Below are 18,319 nucleotides of genomic sequence, written 5' to 3' on the forward strand. Positions count from 1 at the left end.
CACATAAAGAGCTGATAGATAAATTAGTGAAGATTGGACTTAATCCCTGGATAGTTCAATGGATTTGCAGCTGGCTGAAGCGTAGACATCAGAGAGTTATTGTTAACGGCGAGTATTCTGAGCAGAGTCAGGTTACAAGCGGTGTGCCACAGGGGTCTGTTCTGGGTCCTATTCTTTTTAATATGTTTGTGAGTGACAGAGGGGAAGGTTTGGTAGGGAAGGTTTGCCTATTTGCCGATGACTCTAAAGTGTGCAATAGGGTTGATATTCCTGGAGGCGTCTGTAATATGGTAAATGATTTAGCTTTACTAGCTAAATGGCCAAAGGAATGGAAACTGCAGTTTAATGTTTCCAAATGTAAAATAATGCACTTGGGGAAAAGGAATCCTCAATCTGAATATTGTACTGGCAGTTCTGTGTTAGCAAATACTTCAGAAGAAAGGATTTAGGGGTAGTGATTTCTGACAGTCTCAAAATGGGTGAACAGTGCAGTCAGGCGGTAGGGAAAGCAAGTAGGATGCTTGGCTGCATAGCTAGAGGTATAACAAGCAGGAAGAGGGAGATTATGATCCCGCTATATAGAATGCTGGTGAGACCACATTTGGAATACTGTGTTCAGTTCTGGAGACCTCACCTACAAAAAGATATTGACAAAATTGAACGGGTCCAAAGACGGGCTACAAGTATGGTGGAAGGTCTTAAGCATAAAACGTATCAGGAAAGACTTAATGAACTCAATCTGTATAGTCTGGAGGACAGAAGGAAAAGGGGGGACATGATCGAAACATTTAAATATATTAAAGGGTTAAATAAGGTCCAGGAGGGAAGTGTTTTTAATAGGAAAGTGAACACAAGAACAAGGGGACACAATCTGAAGTTAGTTGGGGGAAAGATCAAAAGCAACATGAGAAAATATTATTTTACTGAAAGAGTAGTAGATCCTTGGAACAAACTTCCAGCAGACGTGGTAGATAAATCCACAGTAACTGAATTTAAACATGCCTGGGATAAACATATATCCATCCTAAGATAAAATACAGAAAATAGCATAAGGGCAGACTAGATGGACCATGAGGTCTTTTTCTGCCGTCAGACTTCTATGTTTCTATGTTTCTAAATCAAATAAATAGATAAATGAATACACAAATAAATAAATAAATAAATGCAACAAAGCTCCTTTTCTTAAAATGAAGATAATATTTAGGAAAGAATTTACTGTAACTCTTCTGGTGTTAGCCTGAAGTATACAATACATATTTTACCATGGCTGCCTTATTATTTATAGTTTTTCCCAGTAAAAAAAGAAGAAAAAAGCATCAAAGAGGAGAATTCAAAGCTACAGCTGAATTTTCCATCATTCCTTTCAATAACATGTTATCAACAGTTTTTTAATCTTCTGCTTTCTCCTTAAAGTTTCTTCTTAAAACTTTTATTGTTAATCAATATTTTTCCAGTAAAGTCTTATGTCAGGAAAGATCACATATCACTATGGCATGCATTGTTGACAATAGCTGACAAAGATTTATCCTTTAGCTGGTCACCAAAAAGAATTATGGAAATACACGATTGAAATTGCATTGATATGGTTATACAGTGATCCCCCGAGTTTCGCGCTCTCGATCATTGCTAATCGCTATATCGCGATTTTTCCACCCGGAAGTAAAAACACCATCTACGCATGCGCGCCCCTTTTTTCTATGGCCACGCATGCGTAGATGGTGGAGTTTGTGTTCCCCGGGCAGATCAGCTGCTGGGCGGCTTCCCTGGGTCTTCCCCCTCTTGCTGGCGGGAGGGCGAGCGGCGGGCATCAGCGAGGAGCCGGGGTTTCCCCTTTGCGTGGGCGGCCAGTAAGACCCCAGCGCCGCTTCCCAGCTGAGTCCCGAAGCCAAACGCGGAAGTTCGCCTTTGCCGTCTGGCTTCAGGACTCAGCTGGGAAGCGGCGCGAGCGAACGGCGTGGGCGGGCGAAGGGCGGGCGAGCGGCAGCGAGGAGTTTGCGTGGGCGGTGGGGAAACCCCAGCGCCGCTTCCCAGCTGAGTCCCGAAGCCAAACGCGGAAGTTCGCCTTTGCCTTCTGGCTTCAGGACTCAGCTGGGAAGCGGCGCGAGCGAACGGCGTGGGCGGGCGAAGCGCGGGCGAGCGGCAGCGAGGATTTTGTGTGTGCGGTGGGGAAACCCCAGCGCCGCTTCCCAGCTGAGTCCCGAAGCCAAATGCGGAAGTTCGCCTTTGCCTTCTGGCTTCAGGACTCAGCTGGGAAGCGGCGCGAGCGAACAGCGTGGGCGGGCGAAGGGCGAGCGAGCGGCGGGCGCACGGGCAGGCAGGCGGCGGACAAGCGGTGGGCGGACAAGACAAGCGGCGGGCGCGGCAGCAGCGAGGAGTTTGCGTGGGCGGCGGGGAAACCCCAATCTTCGGCTCCTCGCTGCTGCAGCGGAAGTAAAAACACCATCTGCGCATGCGCAGATGGTGTTTTTACTTCCGCACCGCTACTTCACGAAGAATCGATTGTCGCGAGGGGTCCTGGAACGGAACCCTCGCGATAATCGGGGGACCACTGTATATCTAAAACATTTATTCATATGCACTGGTGAGGCATCACTCACAGTTATTTACTGTATTTTTTGGAGTATAAGACACACCTTTTTCCTCCCTAAAAGAGGCTGAAAATTCAAGTGCATCTTATACTCTGAATGCAGCTTTTTTTTTTTGAAGCTTCCCCCCCCCCAGCCCTTATCTTGCAGGTTCTTTCATTGTTACTGTCTGCAAAGAATGTTTTCCAAGTAGAATTAATGAATGAAGTCCTAGGAACAAGAGTTACTGTACCACATTACTGATTCTTTTAGGAGCTTACCAATAAAAGTGCACAAAACATGAATTTTCCCGTGAAAATCATAGCTAGAGGTGGTAGTTCTATCAGATGCTATAATTACCAGCCTAGAATTTTTTCTAATCCTCTTTTGGTAATATGTACCTACTTGATTTCTGATTATGTGCTATCAAGTTGTTTTCAACTGGTATAATGAAATGATCATTCAGAGCTCAGTTGTTGATAAGGATGTGTGTTAAAAACTTACAGTAATATATTAAAGCTGATTACAAGGTGATTATATAAAGATTACACATAGCAAAAAGGATGCAATTGGCAAATGAAATCTTACTATTATCTTGACTTGTAATTAATTTCATAAAGATACCCTGTATTCTAAAAATAGTCTAAATACTTATCCTCATTTATCACATAATCCAAACTATTTTTTCCAAAAACTGGATAAAATCAATATCTGTTAAACATCATGATATTTGGTCCATAAAGTTAGCTGTTCTTGAAACCAGAGCTCAAAGGAGAGGAGTAGCCTCTTTCTACATTTACTTATCTAAAGAATAGCTATTAGGCTAAGCCCCTTTTATTCTAAAATCAGATTTTGTTCTTCAAAATTATAATGCAACGAGCTGTACTTAATTTATTGCAAGTACAAAAACAACATCCCTTACAATGTATTCAGTGGCAGACTGCAGTTATCTCTCAGCTTCAGGAACTCCCAACTTCTAATTAAGCAGATAATTAATAGTACCTTTGATTATGCCAACAGCAATTTTGCCAAACCATATTTATGCTAATATCAAATTAATAATTCAGGAATAATTTTTTTGTTTGTATGTAGATGGTCTCAGAATGTGGTTCATAAATTGCTCCAACTAATTAAATGTCCTCAAAATCCCATTTTGAATCTGGCTTTGCAACCAGTTAATCTAAACAAAACCACAATTATACAATGCACCTGTACATCTTTCAGCATTTCACATCCACACAAAGCCTGTGATTGAAACTCTCTAAATGCTCCATATCACTCTTAGTAGATGACAATTCATGGGAAATAATTTCCTCTCTATCCCACTGATAATTATACAAGCAAAAACGTTTCATTGGACTTTACCTACATTTGTTTGTGGATTTTGAAGTAGATCATAGAAGTCAGACACCCTCTTTAGAATTATCTAATGTTCCAAACCAGTGATGGCAAACCTTTTTCCCCTCAGGTGCCGAATGAGCATGTGCGCATGCTATTGCACATGTGCGAGTGCCCACACCCATAATTCAATGCCTGAGGAGGGCAAAAACAGCTTCCCCCATCCCCCAGAGGCCCTCTGGAGGCTGGAAACAGCTTATTTCCTAACTTCTGGTGTTTGAAAGTCAAAAACGACCTCCTAGAATCTTTGTGCAAACCAAAAATCAGCTGGCCGCCACACACATGCATGGTGGAGCTAACCTAGGGCAATGGTTTGCATGCCAGCGGATATGGCTCCACGTGCCACCTGTGGCACCCATGCCATAGGTTCGCCATCATTGTTCTAAACACTTTAAAGCATGGGAGATATTTCTATATATAATTGAGATTACTTACCTGGACCAAATTCCATCCTATTAAGGATTCAGCGATGATGGATGTAACAGTTGTACATACGCCACCAAAAACCATTAGATGTGTAGGTCCATATTTTATTGCATCATAGAAGGCTTTAAGACCCTTTGCATTATCACACTAGGGAAAACAAACAAACAAAAATCATATTTAATTTCATATTAAATGTGCAATTTGATATTTAAGTATTCCCATAATTAATACCATAATTGAAGGAAAGTAGTCAACAAACAGCGACTGTTATACTAGCCAGTTATTTTTTAATTATCCTAAATGGTAATATCCTGCTCTTCTATGTTATAACACAGAAATTTCTTTAAATCATATACTGTATATAGCATAATACATAAAGAAAATGTCTATCAAAATCTGTGTTCTGCTTTTAAATCTAATTTTGCACTTTAGCCAAACTTATTATTGCTATTTCATAACAACATTCCTTACATTATATTCTTGCAACTAATATACAGTAGTCCCTCGCTATACTGCGCTTCACCTACTGCGGCTTCACTTCATCGCGGGTTTCTGAGGAAGTCGATCGGCAGATTTAAACAGCCCGCCTAACTCGATCGGCAGGTTTTTAAAAAAATATATATATCTAAAATTGTAAATACTGTATTTAAATACTGTATCTAAAATAAATACTGTGTGAGAAGGGTTTATAAACACTTAAAACAATGAAAACTTACCAAACAATTACAATATAAATACTTAATTTATATCAGTCGATAAATTCCCCATCGCGGATTTCACCTATCGCGGCCACGTCTGGAACGTAACACCAGCGATAGGTGAGGGACTACTGTATTGTTGTATCACCGCTTTGGAATGAGTGGCATATAAATACAATAAATAAATAAATAAATAAATAAATAAATAAATAAATAAATAAATAAATAAATAAATAAATATTCTGTCAAATATATACAGGTACATACATACATACATACATACATACATACATACATACATACATACATACATACATATTTATATCCTGTCTTTGAGCACAATTAGCCTCCAATACTGTATTGTAGCCACTGCACCTTCACAGCTCCTCATGGTAGCTCTTTTGTAGCAAGAATCAGCCATTATCTATTGACCCATTATAATTTTCTTTTGTTTCACCTGGCAACCACCAACAATCTTTGATTTATTCTATTCTGTATTTTTTTGTCTATCTTGCTCATGGGGAATGATGCCTCTAGATATTCAATGGGGAAACCTCAATAGCTTATGAAACCACGGGTTCTATCCCAAGTTTTGTTTTGAGGACTGGCTGTGGCCAGAATTCTTCTCAGTTAGGAGATACTTGATCTATAGTTAAATAAGTTTCTGTATTTCCAACTGATTTTTGTGGACACATTTCCGACAACAAATGGACACATGTAGTATCATTCCCTAACCCCCAACATTTTACCCTTAGACTATCCACATTTGACCTCTCTAGATTCCTAAGAGGTCAGTAAGGGGGCAAATAAGTGCACTAGAGTGCCTTCCGTCCCCTGTCCTATAGTCTCTCCTATATCTTGTATTTCTTCTCTACTATATCCTCTATAACCTTCATTGTGTATTATTGTGTATTGGACAAAATAAACAAACAAACAAATAAATAAATAAATAAATAAAAATTTGATCAAGTAAATTAAAGGTTCTTTAAAGGTTTGGGTATCCTTCTTTAAAGGTTTGGGTATCCAGCCATTCATGCTTAGACATCACAATACAATCTACTGAGTTTCAGCAGCATCAGTCCTTAACTGTAGCTCATTGTTCCTAATGAGGGAGGCAGCTCCTGCAACTCCTCCTGCCTGCCAACATACACCTCCAGCATATAATCTTACTTGACATTCCTGCCAGTCTTCTTGGGCCACTTTCAGAGAAGTTGTTTTGGATTAAAAATGAGTCATACTTCCTTCTCCCAGAGAACTAACCAGAAATAAGCCACCAATTTTACTATTTTATAGGATTATTTTATAGAAGACTAGCTGATAACCTGGCATTGTCCAAAGTTTGTCTGACAGGGAGCCATTGGGAGGGGCCTTTATTGCCCCTACTCCCATGCCCATCATCCTTGCCCTCTCTCTTCCCCCTATTCGCTCTCCTTAATGGCCCAGCCTTCCAGAGGAAGCTGTGAAGGAACTGACATCACAAACAATTGCCGCTCTAGGATACCGTAATCAGTCTCACTGTTTCAGAATCACCTCTTAGAATCTAATATTGCCATAGTTCCTGACCAAAATGATTGCGCTAGATTAAAAACATACAGTTAAAAAACATCAGAGACCATCCTGAAGATTGGTTTGCTTGTTTTTGCCTTGCACTCCATCCCTATTCAGGAGTGAATCTGAATGCCTTTGCTGATTGCTCATTAGCTGTTGGGATTATTTTTAGGGGACTTCCACCTGAAATCAGCAAAAGGCTTATCAGTGCAATCTTAGATTGGAGAAGACATGACCTAGTTATTTCAGTGGAAGCTAGCATTCAAATGCGGGACACACTTCAGTCTGAGAAAGAAACAATTGCCCAGATGTTCCACTCGGCTCTTAACCATCTGCTAGTTCTACAAATCTAGCAGTTGCAACTCGACATCACAGCTTTCACAGAGAATGTGACTCCCAGGTATCTCTGCATCATCAACTCCCTCATACCATCTGATGCTCTCCAAAGGTGTGTTTCTAATTCATCACAGAAAACAAAAGGTGCCATAAAAAAATAATTGCCCCAACTGAAATATTTCATCAGTGCTCCTATCCACAATGCTGCTAAAAAAAAATTGTAAGAGTCATGCAACACCAAGACACTCACAACAATCACTGGCTAAAATTGAAGATAATTCTAATTCTAATCATTAACAAAGTAGTCCTACAAATCCCATACATTGAACAAAGAGATATTGATTTATCCAATTATCCATTTATATTTTATCACTTTATTTCCTCCTATCTGTTTTGTCCCAAAATTAAACTAGGTATTTTATTTCATTTCATTTTATCAACAAATTACAGTGGTACCTCAAGATACGAACCTAATTGGTTCCAGGGGGAGGTTCGTAAGATGAAAGGTTCGTAAGACGAAACATTGTTTCCCATAGGAAACAATGTAAAGTCAATTAATCCGTGCAACAAGAAAAAAAAAACTCCAAAAAACGCTGCCACCCGGCTGTCACCTTTTAAAACAGCAGGGGGGGGCTTCCCAGCAGCCTCCCGAACCGGGAAGTTTTGCAAAATTTCGGGGTTCGGGAGGCTGCTGGGAAGCCCTGCAGCCCGGCTGTCACAACAACCGGGAGGCTTCCGCCTTTGGGTTTTCGGCTCGGGGGGAGCAGGAGGACCTTCCTAACTCCCTCCTCCCCGAGCCGAAAACACAAAGGCGGTCTGCTGCCGCCCGCTTGAGCCAGGAGGCATTCAGGGCGTGGAGGAATGGGAAGCTCAAAGGCTGGTGGCTTCAGCTTCCCATTACTCCATGCACTTCGCCCTGAATGCCTCCTGGCCGCCTGGCAGAGCGCTCGCAGCCAGTGGGCGGCGGCGGCGGGGGACAAAAGGCAGGCCAGCGCCTGGCTCCTGCCTCTCCGGAGCCGCCGACCGAGCGGAGCGATCTTCTGCCGGCCATGGGCGAAGGGCGGGGAAGCCGGTGGCTGTAGCAGCTGGTGCAAGAGGCTTCCCTGCCCTTCGCCCATGGCCAGCAAAAGATCACTTTTGCCCGGCTCCCCGCCCCTCTTCTGCTGGCCACGTTGGCTGCAGCGGCAGTGACAGCTGCAGCTTCTCCTCCTCTTCCTCCTCCACCTCCTGTGGCCACTTTCCCCAAAAAGCCTCCCGTCCACAGAGGAGGCAAGGATACATTTGCGCTGCTTCAAAGCCCAGGCGGCTCCGAAGAAAAGGGGGGATGCAGCGGCGGGGGCTGCTGCAGCTTATCCTCCTCTTCCTCCTCCTGCGGCCGCCATCCCCAAGGATCCTCCTGTCTGCAGAGGAAGCAGGGAGAGCTTTGTGCCACTTCGGAGCCCGGAGGAGGAAGAGGAGGAGAAGCCACAGCTGTCACTGCCGCTGCAGCCAATGTTTTCTTTAAAGCCACACCAGGCTCCAAAGCGGCGCAAAGCTCTCCCTGCCTGCTCTGTGGTAGGGAGGCTCCTTGGGGAAGGTGGCTGCAGAGGAGGCAGGGAGAACTTTGTGCCACTTCGGAGCCCGGAGGAGGAAGAGGAGGAGAAACCACAGCCACCGCTGTGGCCACACTTTCCTTCGGAGCCCGGCACAAAGCTAACCCCGCCCCCTGTGCACCCAGAAGGCTCCTTTGGGAAGGCGGCCGCAGGAGGAGGAGGTGGAGAGGCAGGATAACTTTGCGCCGCTTCGGAGCCCATTTCTTTCCTGCTGCCACTATCTCCTTGAAGGTTTTCCCGACGAAGCGCTGCGCTGGGCTCCAAAGTGGCACAAAGTTCTCCCTGCCTCCTTTGCGGCCACCTTCCCCAAGGTGCCTCCCGACCGCAGAGCAGGCAGGGAGAGCTTTGCGCCACTTTGGAGCCCGGTGTGGCTTTGAAGAAAACGTTGGCTGCAGCGGCAGTGACAGCTGCAGCTTCTCCTCCTCTTCCTCCTCCACCTCCTGTGGCCACTTTCCCCAAGAAGCCTCCTGTCCACGGAGGAGGCAAGGATACCTTTGCGCTGCTTCAAAGCCCAGGCGGCTCCGAAGAAAAGGGGCGCAGCAGCGGCGGGGGCTGCTGCAGCTTATCCTCCTCTTCCTCCTCCTGCGGCCGCCTTCCCCAAGGATCCTCCCGTCTGCAGAGGAAGCAGGGAGAGCTTTGTGCCACTTCAGAGCCCAGAGGAGGAAGAGGAGGAGAAGCCGCAGCTGTCACTGCCGCTGCAGCCAATGTTTTCTTCAAAGCCACACCAAGCTCCAAAGCGGCGCAAAGCTCTCCCTGCCTGCTCTGCGGTCGGGAGGCTCCTTGGGGAAGGTGGCCGCAGAGGAGGCAGGGAAAACTTTGTGCCACTTTGGAGCCCGGGGGAGGAAGAGGAGGAGAAACCACAGCCACCGCTGTGGCCACACTTTCCTTCGGAGCCCAGCACAAAGCTAACCCCGCCCCCTGTGCAGCCAGGAGGCTCCTTTGGGAAGGCAGCCGCAGAGGGAGGAGGTGGAGAGGCAGGATAACTTTGCGCCGCTTCGGAGCCCGTTTCTTTCCTGCTGCCACTATCTCCTTGAAGGTTTTCCCGACAAAGCGCTGCGCTGGGCTCCGAAGTGGCGCAAAGTTCTTCCTGCCTCCTCTGCGGTTGGGAGGCTCCTTGGGGAAGGAGTTGTTCGTAAGACGAGGGGTTCGTATCTTGAGGTACCTGTACTACTATAAGTCACAATTTTTTAAAGGATATTTGGTCTCTGCTTCAACTGGCAATTAATGTGGGTTTTTTTTTCTATAAGTCATTCTTGTAATTTTGCTTCTCTCTCTATGCCTGGGGAAAATATTTGTTTGTTAATAGACGTTGGTACAACCTAATGTACTTTGCAAATTTCTTCATTGCTCAATGTTGTCACCTATGGGAATTATATTTACATGAGGAGGGTTTTGAAAACGTCTGCTATTTACTGTCTTTCTATAAGGCTCTACTTACTAGTGAACATGTCCTTAGCAGTCATATTCTTTTAAACTTCCAGGATGGGACCTCTTATGCAAAACAAGAATGTTACAATTTATTGCATTTGAGACAAAGTTTTATTTGGACTAGCCAGAAAAAAAAATCATTGCTGAGTATTTTGTTAGTCTCCACTATGAGAGGGGAAGAAAAGATCAATCAGGTGGCCCAACTGATTTTTCTCAGAATGTGGGTCTCTTGAAAGAGGTCATCCCGATCAAAATTAAGATTTCTTCCTCCATCCCTCCAATTATCAGAAAAGAGGTCAGCTAATAAGGAAGATCATTGGTGTTCTTGCTTAACCATTAGGGCAATATGAATTTGTTAGATCATTCAGATTAATCAGCCAAATAGAGGTTTTTATTTGGTCTAAAATACTTTCCACGTTACATACTGTGACAATAATTTTAACAAGTTCAAAATAGACACATTAGCAAGGAAAAAAGTCTTTCACATATTGGTTGTGAATGTGTTTGAAGTATATTAACGTATATTTATATTTCACTCCTTTCTTTAAGCCAAGAATATATCATTTAATTTTACAAGCTTATCAAGAGAAAAGAGTACCTTTACACAATCTAAAACTGCTTTGAATAATTATTTCATCCATGTAGAAATGTTGTGATCAAATGTTTTAAATGTAAATGTTTGGAGATAGACCAGAAGCACTAAATTAATCTATATATGCATGAGCTATTGCACTTATGGAGCCGGCTGTATCACATGGAATATAGAAACATAGAAATAGAAATTATTTTAGATCAAATGTTGGGAGCATGCATTAACACATCATTGTGTGATAAATATAACAGGAAGAGTTGACATTGGATTAAGAATTTACCATGGCCAGATTATAGAAGAATGCAGAAGCAGCATATATACTGCAGCAATGAATAGCATTTCTATAGATATCAACTGTGCAATGAATATTGTATTTTAAAGAAAAAGATATTTAGCATTGTTAGAAAAATTTGTTAGAAATAACAAAAAAAACTTGGATTGATCAAAATCAAAGAGTATTATTGGAAAGAAATAATAATAGCAGCTTTCAAGGTGCGGTGGATCTTTCAGCTTGATCTTAAATTGAGGTTTGAGCCAAAAGCCACACTTAAAATTTCAAAAGCATTATATTTTATAGTCTCTATTTTGACGCCTTCCCCCATGCCCCTCCTATTGGATACAGTCACCAATCACAGTTACTCTGTAATACCTTAGAGACAACATGCTCTCCACATAGCCCCGGAATTGCCTGGAATAAGCACCTTTCCCATTTTGATGCACAATAAACAGAGGCAGCAAAGGCGGAGAGTGGCTGTGGAGGGGGCCTCGATGCTGCCAGCCCCTTCCTGGCCTAAGGGGAGGGCGGAAGAAGGGCCATCTGGGTGGGAGCCCCTTTCCAGAGCCTCCCTTCCCCAAGACCCTGCTCCTGGCCCAGAATCTGTTTTTCTATTTTAAAAGGATTTAGATACCTGCTTTCAGTGGTGGTTGTTAGTTCTAAAATCTCCGTTAGAAAATACTAGAATTACAGTGTTCCCTCGATTTTCGCAGGTTCGAACTTCGCGGAAAGTCTATACCACGGTTTTTCAAAAATATTAATTAAAAAATACTTTGCGGGGGTTTTCCCTATACCATGTTTTTTCCCACCCAATGATGTCATATGTCATCACCAAACTTTCGTCTTCCTTTAATAAATAATTTTTTTAATAAACTTTAATAAATAAACATAATATTTATTAAATAATAAATATGAATTTATATAATAAATAATCTGAATGGCTGCTAAGGGAATGGAAAATTGCAATTTAGGGGTTTAAAGTGTTAAGGGAAGGCTTGTGATACTGTTCATAGCCAAAAATAGTGTATTTACCTCCGCATCTCTACTTCGCGGAAATTCAACTTTCGCGGGCAGTCTTGGAACGCATCCCCCGCGAAAAGCGAGGGAACACTGTACATTACTACTAACTCAAAGAAAAAAACAAAAACAAAAATCTAGAATGAAATTAGAAGTAAAATAACAAAGATTCTGTGTAATTTCTTCTAACATTTTAAAATAATTGAAAACCATTCCCCTGCTAATGTGATACTCACAGAAATGTTTTAACAAGGTTAATGTATTGATACAGCTATTTATTTTATTTTAGTTTTTCTCATCTTCCCTTAATCTTCCCGCAACTCCATTTGTATTGAACAATGTCTCCCATATTTTCTAAACAGACCTGAGGAGGGCAGGAAGTTGGCGGACTGCTTTTTGTTGATTATGAAAGTAAATTAATATCTATGTTCAATAGTATGAATGAGTGAAAATAGATTTTCATATTAGCACACTAAAATCATGGGACATGCTGATGAAAAGGGAAAAGATGTATCAAATGGCTGTTTGATCATATAATCAGAATCAGAATTTCGAATCAGAATTCTTTATTGACCAATTGTGATTGGACACACAAGGAATTTGTCTTTGGTGCATATGACATAGCATTTGGCATAGCACTTAGATTTATATACCACTTCATAGTGCTTTTACAGCCCTCTCTAAGCGGTTTACAGAATCAGCATATTGCCCCCAACAATCTGAGTCCTCATTTTATCCACCTTAGAAGGATGGAAGATTGAATCAACCTTGAGCTAGTGGTGAGATTTGAACTGCTGAACTATAGCTAGCAGTTAGCTGAAATATCCTGCAGTGCTACATTCTAACCATTCCGCCACCCTGGCTCTTAGTGTACATAAAAGAAAAGATACATTTGTCAGGAATCATAAGATACAACACTTAATGATTATCATAGGGTTCAAATAAGCAACCAGGAAACAATCAATATTAATATAAATCATAAGGATATTATAGTCAAACAGTGGGAGGAGATGGGTGATAGAAACTTTGAGAAAAACTAATAGTAATAGTAATGCAGCCTTAGTGAATAGTTTGACAGTGGTAAGGGAATTATTTGTTTAGCAGAGTGATGGCATTCGAGAAAAAACTGTTCTTGTTTTTAGCTGTCTTGGTGTGAAGTGCTCTATAGTGACATTTTTGAGGGTAGAAGTTGAAACAATTTATGCCCAGGATGCGAGGGGTCTATAAATATTTTCACAGCCCTCTTTTTGGCTCATGCAGTATACAGGTCCTCAATGGAAGGCAGGTTGGCAGCAATTGTTTTTTCTGCAGTTCTGATTATCCTCTGAAGTCTGTGTCTATCTTGTTGGGTTGCAGAACCAAACAGACAGTTATAGAGGCGCAGATGACAGATTCAGGGATTCCTCTGTAGAACTGTATCAGCAGCTCCTTGGGTAGTTTGAGCTTCCTGTGTTGGCACAGAAAGAACATTCTTTGTTGTGCTTTTTTGATGAAGTTTTTGATGTTAGACCTAGAAATTTGAAGATCTCTACTGTTCATACTGTGTTGTCTAGTACAGTGATACCTCGTCTTACAAACGCCTCATCTTACAAACTTTTCAAGATACAAACCCGGGGTTTAAGATTATTTTGTCTCTTTTTACAAACTATTTTCACCTTACAAACCCGCCGCCGCCGTTGGGATGCCCCGCCTCTGGACTTCCGTTGCCAGCGAAGCACCCGTTTTTGCGCTGCTGGGATTCCCGAGGCTCCCCTCCATGGGAAACCCCACCTTCAGACTTCCGTGTTTTTGTGATGCTGCAGGAAAATCGCAAAAACACAGAAGTCCGGAGGTGGGGTTTCGAGGACTTCCGTGTTTTTGCGATGCTGCGATTTCACTGATGCTCCCTTCGCTGGGAAACCCCACCTCCGGACTTCCGTTGCCAGCGAAACGCTCATTTTTGTGATGCTGGGATTCCCCTGCTGGGATTCCCCTGCAGCATCGCAAAAACACAGAAGTCCAGAGGTGGGGTTTCCCATGGAGGGGACCCTCAGGGGAATTCCAGCAGCACAAAAATGGGCGCTTTGGCTGGCAAAAGGGGTGAATTTTGGGCTTGCACGCATTAATTGCTTTTTCATTGATTCCTATGGGAAACATTGTTTCATCTTACAAACTTTTCACCTTAAGAACCTCGTTCCGGAACCAATTAAGTTTGTAAGACAAGGTATCACTGTATTATAAGAGGTGGTAGGATGGGAGGGTTTCTCATAAAATCTACTACCATTTCTACGGTTTTGAGTGTGTTCAGTTCCAGATTGTTCCGGTCACACCATAAACATTCTATAGTCTTCTCTACTCAAGGGAAATGGGCACTCAGTTATATTGTTCATATTCTCAGCTCTGGATAACATCGTCTAGTATATTAGTCTCTGCAAATTCTATATTTGCATGTGACACCAAGCTGGGGGAATAGCCAACACTTTAGAAGATAGGCTCAATATTCAGAAAGATTTTGACAGTCTTGAAGACTGGGCACTAACTAATAGAATGCAATTTAGCAGTAAAAAAAGTAAGGTTTTACACTTAGGTAAGAGAAACCAAATGCAATAGTACCTGGTTCAACGGCAATAACTGTGACAGGGATCTAGGAGTCCTAGTAGACAACTACTTAAATATGTGCCAGCAATAGGCTGCCAAAAAGACCAATTTAGTACTGGTTGCATTAAAGAGGAATACTATCAAGATCACATGAAGTTCTAGTACCACTTTATATTGTTTTGGTAAGACTGCACTTTGGTAAGACTACACTTGGCATCCAATTCTGGTCAATACAATACAAACAAGATGTTGAGTGTCAGAGAGAGCAACAAAGATTATTAGGGGGCTGGAGGCTAAAACATACAATGAACAACAGTGGGAACTGTATATGTTTAGTCTATCAAAGAGAAAGCAACATGATAGCAGTGTACCAATATTTGAAGAGCTATCACAGAGAAGTAGGGGTCAACCTATTCTTCAAAGCACCTGAAGGCAGGGCAAGAAGCAATAGATGGAAATTAATCAAGGAGAGAACTAACCTAGAAGTAAGAGGAGAAATTTCCTGGAGGTTGCCTTTAGAAGTTGTGGGTGCTGGGTCATTGGAGATTTTAAAGAAGAGATTGGACAACCATTTGTCCAGAATGCTATCAGACCGTGATGGTGAACCTATGACACAAGTGCCACAAGAGGCACGCAGAACCATATCTGCTGGCATGTGAGCCGTTGCTCTAGCTCAGCTCCAGTGCATTGGACAGCTGATTTTTGGGCTGCATGGAAGCTCTGGGAGAGTGTTTTCAACTTCTGGAGGACCTCCAGGAAGGTGAAGAGGGCATTTTTGCGTCCCCTAGGCTCCAAGAAAGCCTCTGGAGCCTGGAGAGAGCAAAAAATAGGCCTACTGGGCCCACTGGAAGTCGGGAAATGGGTGAGTGGGGACAGTCTTGCACAGTCTTGGGGCAGCACGGGGGGGGGCAAACATGCATGTGCAGGAAATCTGGCACATGAAGGCATTGAGTTATGAATGTGGGCATGCATGTGGGTGATTTTGGCATCTGAGAAAAAAAGGTTTGCCATTACTGCTATAGGATCTCATAGAAACATAGAAGACTGATAGCAGAAAAAGACCTAATGGTCCATCTAGTCTGCCCTTATACTATTTCCTATATTTTTATCTTATGATGGATATATGTTTGTCCCAAGCATGTATAAATTCAGTTACTGTGGATTTACCAACCACGTCTGCTGGAAGTTTGTTCCAAGGATCTACTACTCTTTCAGTAAAATAATATTTTCTCATGTTGCTTTTGATCTTTCCCACAACTAACTTCAGACTTTCCTCCAACTAACTTCATCTCCAACTTGAACAGAGGGTTGGTTTATAAGACCTCCAAGGTCCCTTCCAATTCTATTATTCTCTTATTTTGAAACTCTTAGAATATATAATATAGATCATTTTGTCTTTCTATTTGTGTTTGGCAGGCTACTTCCATGTTAAAAATCCCTGGAAATTGTATAATTGGTCTTACAATATTCCTTGTACATGATTTGAGAGTAGCTACTTTTATCTGACCTTAAGAGAGCCTTAGTATAACTAACAATGCTATCCACCATGCTATCCATCAGCAACCTGTGACAATCTTTATGCCATTTTTTAAATCTTGGAACAAATGTGGGTTATAAGATTAAACGACAGTATTAGTTCAAACAAAGATAAAGTAAAATAAATGAATGAATATCCAGCAATATTTCAATACATTTATGTAAATTAACCCAAATTACTCTCATAAATTGATACTGTACTACTGCTATGTGGATTTTTACTCAGAAGAAAATGAATATTTAGAAGGATACCATAGTTCTTCTTTCTCTTAGGAGTCAGTCTCTCTCTTAAGTACTGATTCTTATCTGTCAACCATGTAGGGACCTTTCCAAATATTGGCATTAAAATGGTATTGGCAATTATTGCTGTTGAGATCACAGCACAGAGATCAAATTAACTCCCAAAGGTGAAAGAAAAAGAGGAAATATATTTTGAATCCTAGTGCCGTCTGAAAGCTATGGGATCATTTTATACTTTGCCAAAATGACAGGGCTCTTAAATACCTGCACTACCACAGAAATTTCAATTTCACCTTAATTGTGCTCTACAAATCACCAGGCAATAGTTAACTTTAGCCAATTGTCCTCTGATGTTTTCTTAAAAGAATGCACTTTTGGTTATTGATATGCAAACTATCTTTATTTTAAAAACTAATAGAATTCAGAACTGTTTTATTAAATATGAACATTTGATTAAATAGGGAACATTAAATATTATATACTGGTACTTTAATGTTAACCTAATTGCATTTTGCCTGCGGGCAAGCTGTAATGTAATTTGGTTTGCTTATATACTTTTACTACTGTAAGAGTTTCACCAATGAATGTATAGATCCATAGACTAAATATGAAAAAAAAATGAAAAATACTAGAGTCTACCCAAGAGTGAGCTTTGGTTTAACAGATGTATCCAAACCACTAGTGAAATGAACTTTGGTTTTACTCATCCTAATATTTAATTGACATTAAATCAGAACAAGACAACAATTTTTTCTAATGCAATCCCAATATGATTAATTTGTGATCCAATATTTATGTATATATTTAGACCCTATATTATTTTTATAAATGATTTAAGGTGACTAACATACCTTCCTTCTCCTATTTTCCCCACAACAATCTTATAAGGTGGGTTGAGCTGAGAGAGAATGACTGGCCCAAAGGCAGGAATAGATCTCACAATCTCCCGGTCCCTGCCCACCAGTAGTGCCTTAACCACTAAACCAAACCTAAACAAACTTGTTATTTCCATAAATATTATTAACCACAATGCACTATGCAAACACAGCCAAAAAGAACAAGAGAGAAAAGTAAAAAAGTAAAAAAGTTTAAAGATCTGTTCTAACAGTATTACAACTCTGCAATACATTTGTATGCCGCCCTGAGTCTGCAAAACATTTGTATGCCGCCCTGAGAGGGGCGGCATACAAATCTAATAAATTATTATTATTATTATTATTATTATTATTATTATTATTATTATTATTAAGAGCTCTGAAAGGAATTTGCGCTGTCATTCTACTTACAAAGTTGCCAGTTTGTTCTTATTCTATTAAAAGTATGGCATGCAGAAATTAAATAGGTGGAACTTTTTCCACTAACTATCTCCATGCTAAAAGGAGTTATTTTCATTGGCTTGTTTTCTATGCTGCAAATTCTGACTGCTGTTACTGCCACCAAAGCAGAGCCTTTTTGTGATGATGATTTTTAAGATATGCTGCACACACTGCCTGAAGTCTGTCATTAGCTGCTGCAGCATACATAGAAGATCAATCCAACTGGGTAGCTTACTGTACAAAATAAGACTACAAGGGAAATTACAATTGTTAGGGGGAAAAGATCATTTCAAATGTCCTGCATATATACCTCTTCATAGCACATGTGTTTTGTACACTGCTTGTTGATACAAAAAATGTCATCGTATACAGAAAAATAAATGTTGAGTAAAAAGAATGCTGCAGTTCAGTTTCTGCATGCAAATTATTTACTACAATTTCATTAGAAAAATATGTTATGATTTTTCCTACTGAATTTATTCTGTTTGTTTATATTTGTATAAAGGGGCAATCATTTCCCCAACATGCAGTATCAAGTGATGCAGCCAAAATGCAGGTTCAATTCCTCTTTCTGAGATAAAAAGCAAATAAGCAACATCTCAGTGTTGAACATATTAATAGAATAATTACCATTTAATGATTTAGCCAGTTCAATATGCTGATTTATTATTTAACTAATTAAAACAGACAACAAATTTAAGAAACTGGAAAAACCCAAACAATATCTGAAAATCAACCACAGAAATATTTACTGTTGATTAAGGTAGAGCTATCAAA

The 18,319-nt window shown here is 41.1% G+C and overlaps 1 protein-coding gene across 1 annotated transcript in view; it reads right to left on the reverse strand.

Moving 5' to 3' along the window:
- The window catches only part of GABBR2 (gamma-aminobutyric acid type B receptor subunit 2), a 399,353-nt gene that overhangs the window by 357,504 nt on the left and 23,530 nt on the right, over positions 1-18,319 (reverse strand). The window contains exon 2 of the mRNA XM_070747060.1: positions 4,398-4,535. Within this exon, the coding sequence (XP_070603161.1) occupies positions 4,398-4,535 (138 nt within the window). The remainder of the gene's footprint in view (positions 1-4,397; positions 4,536-18,319) is intronic.

Source organism: Erythrolamprus reginae, chromosome 3, assembly GCF_031021105.1.
Source record: "Erythrolamprus reginae isolate rEryReg1 chromosome 3, rEryReg1.hap1, whole genome shotgun sequence".
NCBI classification, from domain to species: domain Eukaryota; kingdom Metazoa; phylum Chordata; class Lepidosauria; order Squamata; family Dipsadidae; genus Erythrolamprus; species Erythrolamprus reginae.